This window comes from Scardinius erythrophthalmus, assembly GCF_964197995.2.
Source record: "Scardinius erythrophthalmus genome assembly, chromosome: 17".
Taxonomy (NCBI): Eukaryota; Metazoa; Chordata; class Actinopteri; order Cypriniformes; family Leuciscidae; genus Scardinius; species Scardinius erythrophthalmus.
Window position 1 is genome coordinate 26,423,194 of NC_138237.1, and position 13,225 is coordinate 26,436,418.

General features: G+C 40.4%; 1 protein-coding gene across 2 annotated transcripts in view; it reads left to right on the top strand.

The window, feature by feature from the left end:
• The window catches only part of ppp2r2bb (protein phosphatase 2, regulatory subunit B, beta b), a 69,708-nt gene extending 56,489 nt beyond the window's left edge, over positions 1 to 13,219 (top strand). For both annotated transcript variants that reach the window (XM_081391758.1, XM_081391759.1), the window contains exons 4-9: positions 343 to 455; positions 8,093 to 8,270; positions 10,261 to 10,425; positions 11,301 to 11,470; positions 11,613 to 11,704; positions 11,973 to 13,219. In XM_081391758.1, the coding sequence (XP_081247884.1) occupies positions 343 to 455; positions 8,093 to 8,270; positions 10,261 to 10,425; positions 11,301 to 11,470; positions 11,613 to 11,704; positions 11,973 to 12,252 (998 nt within the window). In that variant the 3' untranslated portion in view covers positions 12,253 to 13,219. The remainder of the gene's footprint in view (positions 1 to 342; positions 456 to 8,092; positions 8,271 to 10,260; positions 10,426 to 11,300; positions 11,471 to 11,612; positions 11,705 to 11,972) is intronic.
• The last annotated feature ends 6 nt before the right edge of the window (positions 13,220 to 13,225 follow it).

A 13,225-nucleotide genomic window follows, 5' to 3' on the forward strand; every position in this document is an offset into this window, starting at 1 on the left:
TTGTTGTTTACAGTGCCTTTTTGAGCAGTTAGGCTGTTAAAGACTTTTTTCTGCCGAGTAACTGCAGGCAATTAAAAGTAGCTGACATTCATCAGTTTTCCAGGCTCTCATGAAGCTATAGTCCTGTTTTGATGGACACATCAGAGCAGTTAGGTATACAGACAACAGCAGGGTCCAGTCAGGTGAATTGGGAGATCCTGTCTATTTTGTCGTGCCAGCTACTGTAAGTTCACCCTTTTTTGGTCCACTGTAAAGCGGCCAGTGCAGTTTTTTCTCTGCTACTAACATCACAAACACTGCTTCCACCGTACAAATTGTTGCTCATATCATCTCTCTTCCCAGATAAAACAGTGAAGCTATGGAAAATCAGTGAGCGAGACAAGCGACCAGAGGGCTACAATCTGAAGGATGAAGATGGCAGGATACGGGACCCGACCACCATCACAGCTCTGAGGGTAAGCAAAATCCCTTAAAATCAAGACGCTTCACTCACCGGTCTTTTTGCGAAGCCCAGTGGCAACAGACATACAAATACAACACTTCCCACACGTCCAATCCTGCTCTTGAAGGGCCACTTGTCCCTCTCAATGAGTGGGGTTATAGCCCTGCTAAAGGTACTGAGAGATGCAATTTTTTATTTATTTTCTTGTCTTCCCCTAGCCATGCGGTCTCCCCAAGCATGAGGAGAAAGGAGTCTTAATCTGTTGGCTCTAGTATGTGAAGGGAAAAAAATAAGGTCAAGCTCTGTTGTAATTTGGCAGCCATAGCTTCCCCAGTGGAGGTGGGCACTCCTAGCGCAACAGAGGAGGATTATGGGTTGGAATTTCATATCTCGCCAAATACAGTTGACAAGGTAGGGGGTTTGGGGAGTATTTTAGAGACTTGGTCTCATCGAATTTTAGATGGAGCTGTTGTTTGAGGTGTGAGAGTGGAGGAAGGCCTGTGCCAGTGTGGACCCACAGGAATATACCCTCCTACATACATGGATTTACTCTGTATAAGTGGAACGTGTCCAGGGGTGACCCGCTGCTACAGCTGGGGGCAGCTGATAAATGTCAAGTGTTAATGTTGTTGATACTGTGGTATTCTCTCCTGGGAATCATTAGATTGATGCCAGGCAGGGTCTTTTTTGTCATTTCTTCCTCTTTCAGAGTATGTAGGGCTTTTTTTCTCCTTTGGATTTTGTTTTGGCAGCTGCATAAGAGACATTGAGTAATTGATTAGTTAAAATAAAAACATTTCTATAATTCAACGAGGTTTGGGAGAAGACTGCAAGAAAAACCAAAGACCTCCACTTTTCCTTTGAGAAGATCTCGGAAAGTATGTTGTTTGCTGTTGTTTTTAGGTAGCTGATTCGACACTCGGAAATGCAAAGAAGTTTATCCCTGACGTGGGGCATTTGAGAAATGTTAGTGTAATTGAACTGTTTTACACATTGCCTTGTCGGACCCAGCTGCTCTCATTAGGACAACACAAGTTTGAAGCCATTGTTATGTAAGGGATAATGTAGAGCGAGGCGGTTGTTATATCGAATACAACCCTGACTGGCTGATCAGGAGCCCGACGTGAAGCGAAGGGGTCTTGAATCAGCCTAAAGGGGTTGTATTCACTATAACAACCGCCTCGCTCTACATTATCCCGCTTATTACATGGCTACCCACCAAATAAATCAATAATTTGACACAAAATATTGATTTAAAAAGGAGTTTATTGATTTAAAAATGATTGTATTGCTTCCGCTAAAGAAAATAGTCCGTTCCGTCTGTACGGTTAGAATCCTGCGTCCATAGCAACGCTCTGTTTTTCATGGCAACGGTGTGTTATACTTCGCATTCTACATTCGAATTCAACCAAGCCATGTAATAATCATGAATAACAATCGTTAAATATTAGTTAATTGCAATTTATATCTTTTTTTGACCCAAGTAATATCTTTTCTGACCCAAGTAAATATAGTATAATGTAATTTTGCCTTCATCCAAATACTTGGCTGTACTAAAGGATTTTTCCCTGTTTGAGAATTTCTCAGTAATTATGATATTGATTTATCCAGCAGTCATCCACTCAGAAAGATGTCAATATTCAACCCCAGTCGTACTCTAATCCCGTCATCGCAGAATAATGCTTTATTTTCTCCACTGGGCTTGGATTGACCCTCACGTAATGGGTGACTTAGGAGGTCGATTTAAAATCGCATTATGGGAGCAGAAGATGCAATTCTTAGACTTCACTGAAACGTAATAAACTATCCAAAGCTTAAAGTAACTGTTGATGCCCTGTGGGTTCTCATATAATTATTGCCAAAAGAACAGATGTCCAGGATCAGTCTTGGAGGATAAGACACTTAAAGCAACACGAAATCAAAGCCATTCACTGGTGGTTTTCCCAAACTGTGTAAACACTGTGACAGTTGGGCTGACACGTCAACTTCTGGTTTAACAAAAGCGTAGGTTTCAGGGCAGGACAACCTGTATTTGACTTCACTCACACTCAAAAATATTTCAGTTTTTATGCATTTCATTTGCACGACAAATTTCATTTCAGTTTTGAGTCCATGTCGACTTAAAGTAAAAATGTAAGTTGATTAAGATTGTACATGTTAATATTACTGGTTACCAAATCTGGGACAGTTCCAGGTATTTCGACCTGCATCCATTATTCATTTAGCCTGAATTTACACCTCTCTTTCCTTTGAGGATACAGTAGACTGGTGGCTCTGGATAGGGGATATATTTAGGAGAGTGTTCTTGAGACGGCAGTAATGTGTTCAGGGCAGCAGTTCCATCAGCTTTTCCTTAACTAACACTGCAGCCCACTGGAGACCAGAGCAAGGAGAGCTGAAATCCTCTCACAAATGTGTGTGTGTGTGTGTGTGTGTGTGTGCACAAAACCAGGGCATTTATCACTTTGCACAGACTGAGTAGAGAGATAAAGGGGGAGGTGAGGGTGGATCCCTCTCAGGGACTCCACAGGGTACATCTGCCCCGACTGTTATCCAGAGCGATGAGGGGCTACCGAGTGTTTACTGCCTTCATCTCTGTCTGCACTCCAAACATGAGGGGATTCACCCAGCAAAATTGTTTCTGCTGGGGGGAGGGGGTTGTCACTGTCAATAAAACAGTGAATCTGAGACATCTTTAGGAAGACATGTACGCTTTGTGTTTGACTCAAAGACAAAGAAACATGTTGGCTAATAGGATGTTTGGTTTTGTTAGTCTAAGAAAAGCAGCCGAGTGGAAAATTAATACTTTCCAGGGACGCAATGGTTTCCGGGGAACAATTTGTTGATCTCATACAGATGGTTTTATGTTTTGCAAAACAAAAACATTTGGATTTTTGTTATTATACTGAACCCCATAGAGTTAAATCTGCTCCTCGATTTTTTCCTTTTTGTATCAGTTATTTTTGTTTACTTATTTTAGGCAGGCAGTCAGGGATTTTCAGTGACTCTTTCTGCAGGTTACATTGTTTCACCAGTAGGTGGTGACATTTGAATGTCTTTATAAATGAGTCATTTAATCGTTAACTCAACTGAGTCGTTCAAAGACGCTGATTCATTGAAGAATGAAACAAGTGACTATCTTTGAATTATTCACTTAACCAATTCATTCAAAAACACTAATTCATTTAGGAATAAAATAGGGACTGGCTGCATCTGAATATACATACTTTCCTATATAGTAGGCAAAAATCAATATGGCTACGTCCACACTCTTAGATTTTGTGATTGATAACTGCATTTACTTAGCCTGGGAAAACCCAGACTACTTCCGGCGAATTTTAATTCTCTCTCCAGGATAGTCTGGAGAAGAGCCCATTCAAAGTCATTTCTGTGCCGCCGAAATCGCGGCACCAATCAGAAACGTTTGGGGAGGGATTTACATGATGACGACAGCGCAGCGACGCTGAAGGAGTTCTCACGCAGTGAAAAATACATTGCGGAGCAGAGAGGAGACTGACAACACGCTGGCAGACAGGACAGAGCAGGCTACTTTTCGGTTACGTTTGATATTAAACATATTAAACAAAGTCTCAGCTTTCAAATTTGGTCATTTTTTAAAAGAAATTTAAACAATAAATACCGTTTTGTTGCTCTTTAATGTGCCATGACAGATCGCCGTAGAGCATCAGTTAAAGCTGTTCTTGTGAACCGATCATCTCTTCCTTCTAGTTAATTTATAGCCTCAAATAAACATGAACAAACATAAGAAGGAATGTTGTTTTAACCACGGAAAGGCGTCAGTACACTCCGTTTTTCAAGTTCAAATCCTCCTATGTTAATCTACTCTCCTGACTGCTTTGTCGGACAAAATGGCGGATGGCGAAGTATGATTGGTCAGATCACCTGTCTATCAAGCTGAGCTACGTCGGTTGGTGACGCCCCTTTGGAAATGATTTGTCTACATAGCTTCTCCAGACCCTACACTCAGTTTCAACTGAGAAGGGTCTGGTTTTAACCAGGCTAGCATTTACTTACACCGGTGTGAATTTTGTTCAGATTACAAAACAGTAACTTACAGTAGCATCTCGAATACTGTCTGGTTGAACGTGGAATGGGAGTTAAGCCCGTTTTCTCTTATCAGTAACCATGAATCAGCTTCTTTAAACGAATCAGTTGAGTTAATGATTAAAGGACTTATTCACATTGACCAAAGTAATATTAAGGATGGGGTCATCCATAAAACTAAAACTCAATCGAAAGTTCAGCCGTCAAATCTTCATTACCTGGTAATTCATGTTTTAATATATCTGGTTTTAATATATATATATATGTTTTAAATATTTGCCCAGTCCAGTTACATTCACACAGCGTGGGTTTTCAGAGAATGCAGTTGTGAGATATGAAAATGTATGGGTTTGAGTTCGGTTATAGAATGCGACTGTCACTCTTGTAAATAACTGAACTGTGTGTGAACATTATCGTATTAAGGACTAATATACAGGAATAACAACCGTATTCTGCTGCTGTGTGCCTGAATTCATTAACAATCATTAAAAATCAATCAGTTTGACATAACAACTGTGCCATTCGGTTTTGAATTTTTTAAGAAATAGTAAGGCCAGCAGTGGACTGTGCTGAAAGAAAAACACATTTTACTACTCCACATACTCTCTGATTCCATGCTGATTTATGATTTCCATTTTAACATTAAATCCATAATGATTTTAGATATGAATTATGTATAATGTGTTAATAAAGTGTACCCACATATTCAACCCCCTCTTATCATTAGTGACTGAATATCCCAGCAGTCAAACTTAATTAACACTTGACTGAGAGATAATAGCTTCAATCAGTCTCGACTGGTCCTGTCAACTGAATCCATGACGCTGTGCTCCATGGGCTAATTTTATTATTAAAAGCACATGTAGGGTGGTAGAGGACATACCGGAAATCTGAAAGACCAAATTAGTCACAACTTCTGTCACAATACAACAAATCTGAATTCTCCTAAAATATGCTTTATATATATATATATATATATATATATATATATGTGTGTGTGTGTGTGTATGTATGTATATATATATATATGTATATGTATATATATAGAGCTGGTAAGTCCCGTCCCTTCCGCTAATCCCACTGGACCTCTAGGTTGAAAAATCGTCAATGCAAGTGAATGTGAGAAAATAATTATTTTCTGGTCCCGTTTGAATTTTGCCATGAATGTGAACATGTTGTCTGTGAATTTTTAATATAATTTTTCGTGTGAAGAATGCTATAATTTAGCGGGTAGAAGTTTGATACGGTTAGACTTTGTGTGAGAGCACTTTGTGGACTACAACTCTTCGCTGCTTTCGACGCGTTTCTGAAGAAAGAACAGCCCATTTGGTTTGAATGGTGACATTTGGGTACAAAACACACAGGCATCTCGATCTGTCTCCATAGGTTATCGCAGCATTAGCACCGTGATTTGACAAGTGGAGGGAAAATGTGTTATGGGGTGACGTCACATAGGCGATATGTAGTCTTTCTCGTTATGTCTTTTCCACAACTGCTAGCCGAAGAATCATACAATATACTGTCAAACTCATAACATGAAAAATTATATAAAAAATTCACAGACAACATATGTTCACATTCATGGCATAATTCAAACGGGACCAGAAAATAATTATTTTCTCCCATTCACTTGCATTGACGATTTTTCAACCTAGAGGTCCACTTGGGGTTTTACGGATGGGCGGGACTTACCAGCTCTATATTCTATTTAGAGTGAAATGTGACGTAAATTAAATTTGTCAGATTAGAACACAATATTTTTGATCGGAATGTTTTTTTGTATGAAATAACAGACTTGCTTTCACATATTATATGTGAAATTAATAATTAAAGTGGTAAAGGCTATAGAAAATGTATTTCTAATGTATACATCAACAATAGGACACCCCTCACCCCACCCCCACTCTCTAACAGAAATGAAAAGATGGAGTTCGCATGTGTTAGGTGATAATGACCTGGCATGGTAGCGTGTGCCCCTCCTCCACGTCCCACTGCTCGGAGATGAGCGTTCCTCATCTCTGTAGTGAGTAGGACATGTCTGCCATGCCGCTTCTGTCATTAGTGGAGGGCTGCGCGCATTAAAAACCTCATGGGGAGTCAGACACTGACTGCGACGCAATACCCCTCCCGTGAAGCACATGTAGGAGCATCGGCCCAATGATTAGTCATTATTAAAGAGACGGTAGACCTGTGTTTCCTATTACCACATTGCATTGTGGGAGCTTGAATCCACATGTCTTCAGATCTTGACCGTGTAGCTTTAGGAGTTGGCCAGATCCAGGTGTGGGCAAGTAATTTGAGAACAAAAGACCACCTCTGTTTTTTCAGCTGTGTGTTTTTTCCTGAACAAAAAAACTAAACAAAACAATAATATATGTTGTATAGTAAAGTGTTTTTCAGTGGTTAATGTACAGTAGATACTAATATTTGGAGAAAAGGGTAACCGATGACCCATGTAATTCCAATTTATAAAACAGATGATTGGTCAATACAGTGTTTCAGCAGAGCTAGAATACAGAATATAGAAGGGATGTACGATTTATCGACACCATATAGGTATCGGCCTATATATGTTAATTTTTAATGTTATTGTTATAACAATAAGAAATAAGAAAATTTGGCAGATATATTAAAGCCGATAAATAATGGATTATTTCCTTCAGTTGAGATACTTCAGATGCTCTCTGTGTTTACCATTATGGTTTTGAATTGCTTGAAATATGATTGGATTCCCTTCAAAAAAAGGAAAATACAGTTGAGTGCAACATGTGCTGCGCAAGTCTGTTATAGGCTACATAAAATTATAATGAGAACATTATTATAATTATGTGCTTGACATGAATTTTAATGGTGATGCTTTTGTTTTTGAAATCAGGTTAAAATTATATACAAATTTGGATTTAGATTTATCTGCCAATTTATCGGTTATTGGCTTTTCAAATATAAAGAATTATCGGTTATCGGTATCGGCTAAAATTTTCATATCAGTGCATCCCTAAAATATAGTAACAGATTTGATGCGAAACATCTGTTTTTACTGCACTTGGAGAATGCATAGAGACCAACTAATACCCTTGACAGTTTTATATAACTAATATTATATATCACAATATAGCAAGGCCTCTCAAACCACATTAGTTTGAGAAACTAAATGACCTCTTATTTTACAGTATTTACTCAAGATTCCCTATAATGTATTTTAAAGCAGAAATTGAGCATGCTAATTTTGTTCAGATTAATCAGTCTGACTAAATTAGGCATTCACTAATGGGAAGGATATCCATCCATTTTCCAAACCCCCATGTAGGGTCTCAAGGATGCTGAAGCCTATCCCAGCGTCTTAGACTGCCCATCCATCCAGGGTATTTGTCTGCTTTTGGCCTATCACAGGGCTAATTAACACGGTCTATTGTCCAATTCACTTATCCTGCATGTCTTTTGATCATTGCCGAAACTAGAATTCAGTGGGACTCGAACCAGGGACCATCCTGCTTCGCATATCTTAGTATTTGCTGCAAATATTGACATTATTTCCTTTCTTTGTCTGTCTGTTTTCCTAACCATGTGTCTTCCCCCTCCTCTCAGGTGCCTGTGTTGAGACCCATGGACTTGATGGTGGAGGCAACACCTCGTCGCATTTTCTCTAATGCTCACACCTATCACATCAACTCCATCTCGGTCAACAGCGACTATGAAACATACATGTCCACAGATGACCTGAGGATCAACCTGTGGAACTTGGAGATCACAAACCGAAGCTTTAGTATCTTTTTACAATTTCAGATGGTTGCATGTCTGCATTTTTTGTGTGTGTGTGTGCCTATGATTGAAAAGAATTGAGATCATTCAATTCATGGATAGTAACTTTGACCTTTTTCAGAATTATTTGGCTATAAAGTAAATAGTTCAAGCTTTAACATCAAATTAGAGCAGTCTATCTTTCCATTCTGTAAACCACTTGTTCTATGTGGGTTTGCTGGAGCCTATCCCAGCACCTAAGGGCGAAAACAGGGAAACACCCTGGACGGTTGGCCAGTCCATTACAAACAGACACACACATTCACTCACACCTCCGAGCAATTTATTGTCTCCAAGCTAACCCGGAGGAAACCACACCAGCACAGGAAGAATATACAGATTCCAGACAGAAAGACCTCCTTGCTCAGCCAGGCTTTGAACTTATTATAAAAATCAAATTGTAAAATTCTAATACTTTATGTAATGTCCCAAGTAAACATGGCATTGGCTATATTGAACTATAGGCCTGTTACTTGATAGAAGAATTGATTCAAACTGCAATATTATAAAAGGTAAGCCTTTGTCACTGCATTCCTCAGCCATTGTAAAATCACGGTAATGCCCCACCTTTTGTGACTTATTGCTTTATCTTCCCAGAAGTCACTTTGTATCCAGACACACTGGGTGCTTCTCAATTCTTATTTGTGCATCCTCGTTTCCTCTCCTCGCTTCCTTTCCTCGCGTCTCAGCTCCGCCCCCTGTAGGATGCGAGGGAAGGCTGCAAGGAAAAGACGCGAGGACGGAGGGATCGAATGAAAGCTTTTTTTATACATTGGAATACTTGATCACTCGAGCGTCACTTCATCGCGTCATCAGCAGCGCTCAGAGGATCTGCCCTCATGTTGTTGAAATTTGTTTATTTAAGAAATTCATAATAAATAATAATAAAGAAAGATACCCTGTTGAAATATGTGAGGTGTGTGGTTTATATAAACTGCAAAAGTAAAGTATAAATCAAAATTATTGTGACCGATGTGAAGGGGGAGGAGAATTTATACGTGCGTCACGTTTTAGTCGATAAAACTCTTCCGCATAGGATGCACCTGTGTATCCTCGCTCATGACTCCTCTGGAAGCCTCCTCACTCCTCGATCCTCGACTCCTCGCGGTGCAATTAGAGAATTGAGATGTCCTTCAAGATGGCTGTGCTCGATCGGTTTCCGGGTCATAGGATGGAGGACAGAGGAGAGAGGAGACGAGGAGGGATATTGAGAAGCACCCAATAAATACTGACAGGCTTTTGTTACTAAATTAAGAACAAAAGGATTCAGCTAAACCAGCAATCAAACAAACCCAATAAGCCACCTGCAGACTGTCTCTGCTGTCACTTAATTCTGACAGATAACACCTCTGTGATACACATTACGCCCATTACCCTTTATCAAGTGTCTGCCACTAATCCTGACCCCTGCTTCCCCTCCTAAAGGTAAATAGTGTCCAGCTTACCCAAGCACGCATCCCTATCGATCATTATTGATTACTGTTCTCAAGGACCCCTTAGAGCTGAGATGAGGAGTCTGTGGACAGTCTGTATTGGTGATTCTGTGGAGTCGCTCAAGGGAGTTGTGGAGATGATAAAGCCTGCTATTTGCCAACGGTCACACTGTAAATGTATGATCCTCGCTGCATGTCGTGATGGATAACCTGTCCCTACCCAACACCAACAGATGGATGTAATACTATATTTATGGCTCCTGGAACTCTTTTATTTGACGTTTTTGATATAAGCCAGTTGATATAAGCCAGTGAAAGCACAGATACCAGATTCTCTTGGGAGAAACTCAGCATGAGAGATTTTATCAGTTGCGGATTAACCTTTTTGAAAGATGATTCATCCAGTAATTTGAGAAATTTAGATCCGATGCAATCCAATACACGTAGAGCCAGACTTTTATTAAAAGGGATTTGATGATTCATGGGGAATAGGATTGTGGATCCTTCACTCAGTCTACTCAGATATTGTGGACATAAAGCCAACCAACATGGAAGAGTTGACGGAGGTGATCACAGCGGCAGAGTTTCACCCTAACCAATGCAACACGTTTGTCTACAGTAGCAGCAAGGGCTCCATAAGATTGTGCGACATGAGAACCTCCGCACTTTGTGACAACCACTCTAAATGTGAGTTTCCTTAGTCTTTGATTCTTTTTTTTTTAATCTTTTGACTGACATGTGCTGTTCATTTAGTCTGCCAACTTACTGCAGCCATTAGATCTTTTTCTCAAGATCTTGGTTTAAACCAAATAGGGTTATGAAATTTCTCAGAGTTGGGGTCACGACCAGACCTTCTGGATATCTCATTTATCTGACACCCATTTCAGAGTCTCTAATTAACAAGCTGATGAGTTGATACAGGTGTGTTTGATTAGGGAAATAGGAGGCCTTCAAGGAGCAGGATTGAACACCCCTGCATTTTTTTGGGCTAGTCAGTAGACATAGATAGATCATATCAGCAAACACACTGTGAGATAATCATGCAAAATTTCTGACGCTGTCAGAATCAGAAAATGATCGCAGGCTGTCTTTGGTCGCAAGACCGCGACAACGATTGTCTTTGAACCTCTCTCACTGTACGACGTAGGGGCACCATTTAGGAGCCACGCCCATTGAAATCACCATGATTGGTCATCTTTCATCTGGGACAGCCCAAAATCATACAATGTGTACCGGGCATAAGATGCTGGAAATGACTGTAGTCTTATCTTAGACTCTAAACCAGGGGTGTCAAAAAGGGGCCACAGCTTCAACCTTAATTAAACGCACCTGATCCAAACTACTTTGAAAACTACTGGTATGTGTGTTGGAGCAGGGTTGGAACTAAACTCTGTAGGACTGTGGCCCACCAGGAACTGAGTTTGGCACCCCTGCCCTAAACCTACACCAAGATTCAGACAAAGGCCATGAGAGATCTCATGGCTAAGACCACAAGATCAAGGCCTCAACTCTGCTCCTAAAAAATATTTACTCATCTGTATCTTATTGTTTCTCCCTATCAGTATTTGAGGAACCAGAAGACCCCAGTAATCGCTCCTTCTTCTCAGAGATCATCTCCTCCATCTCAGATGTGAAATTCAGCCACAGTGGACGCTACTTGATGACTCGTGACTATCTCACAGTGAGGGTGTGGGACGTCAACATGGAGAGCAAGCCTTTGGAAACTTACCAGGTACTTGCTCTGCAGATTAGACCATGACCAGTGACTACAGTCATTATGGGTTTATGATGACCCCATAAACAAGTCTTGTCATTTTCGGTCAAATACTCTGCAAGGCACTGATCGTCTGTGCTTTCGGTTCTTTCTTTGACAGGTCCATGACTACCTTAGGAGTAAGCTATGCTCTCTGTACGAAAACGACTGCATCTTCGACAAGTTTGAATGTGTCTGGAATGGAACTGACAGGTTTGTCAAAAGCAGGTGTGTCCAGTCCTCCTCCTGGATGTCCACATTCCAGTGTTTAGCTGTATCCTGGAACTTTCGAGAAATCTTAAAAACCTTAATTAGTGGTTCAGATGTGTTTATATAGGGTTGGAAGAAAATTCTACTGGAAGGTGGCCCTCCAGGAGCAGGATTGGACAAATCCCTGGCCAAAAGCAATCAGGTTTTGCAAATTGATTTTAGACTGTTTATCAGGTAATAAGAACTAATTGTCTTTTCCCTTTCCCATTAGTGTCCTAATGACAGGCTCCTACAACAATTTCTTCCGTATGTTCGATCGGAACACTAAGCGTGATGTGACTCTCGAGGCCTCGCGGGAGAACAGCAAACCCAGAGCCATCCTCAAGCCACGCAAAGTTTGCGTTGGCGGCAAGCGTCGGAAAGACGAAATCAGTGTGGACAGTCTGGACTTCAGTAAGAAGATCCTACACACTGCATGGCACCCCTACGAGAACATCATTGCTGTGGCTGCCACCAACAACCTCTACATATTTCAGGACAAGGTCAACTAGCATGTACCTCTGATGTCTCGTTATCACATCGACAAAAGGCACCATTTCTCTAGATGGCTTGAGAGTGGAAAGGTTGGACTCACTAGCATTGAACTTGTGAGAAACATCTAGATGAACTTTGCCTTTACTGCAGATTTGATACTGCACTGAATCTAAACAAAGGAAACTTGAAGGTGCACTGCAAACCACGGACAATGACACTGGCTGTTGGACTGCTTATGTTTTTAATTACTTCAAATCTTCTTGCTCTCTGTAGGTTTATTGGGTATGCACAGCAATACAGAGAGGATCCTTTTACTTTTAATGTAGCTGATGGCCCTTTCACATGACTCGTATCAGGGTTTGACCGCTCTAACCGTCTTGAGAAGCGTTGTAGATGCCCTTCCGTAGCAAGAAAGCGGAAATGTACAAAATGAAAATAGTGAAAGCAACCAAAATGTGTTTAGTGTAGAAAAAAAAACTTGAATGTGTTCCGCTGAATGCCATGATATGTGCATTTAGCTCAGCCTCTTCCATCTTGCTGGCATCATTCATGTAATGTTATGCAGTCACTGGATATGCTTCAACAGTTAAACTTAAAAGCCAAGTCAAATGTGCGTGAAACATTTTAGCTTGACACCATGCTGTAGCATAACATTGAGTCATGTGAAAGGGCCTTATCGACTGAGTCAGTATTCAGCCCACATCTGATTCTCACCTCTTGGCAGGACAGAGGACGCAGATGGCTTTGATAATTGAATATGTTGTTGTGGCTGCTGAGGTAATCAACTTTTCAGCTTATTTTCATTTCTCAGTTTACTTCATGAAAGGTGCATCAAAACCCAACTTCAGGGTTGACTGATGCAACCAACAAGGAATGGTGTAAAATTGAAGTAAACGATGTAGCAAATGTACTAATGTTCTGCTTTTTGTTCTAATTTTATAAAGAAAAGGAGAAAAATGTAATAAAAATCGAGAGGGTCATTTTGTATTC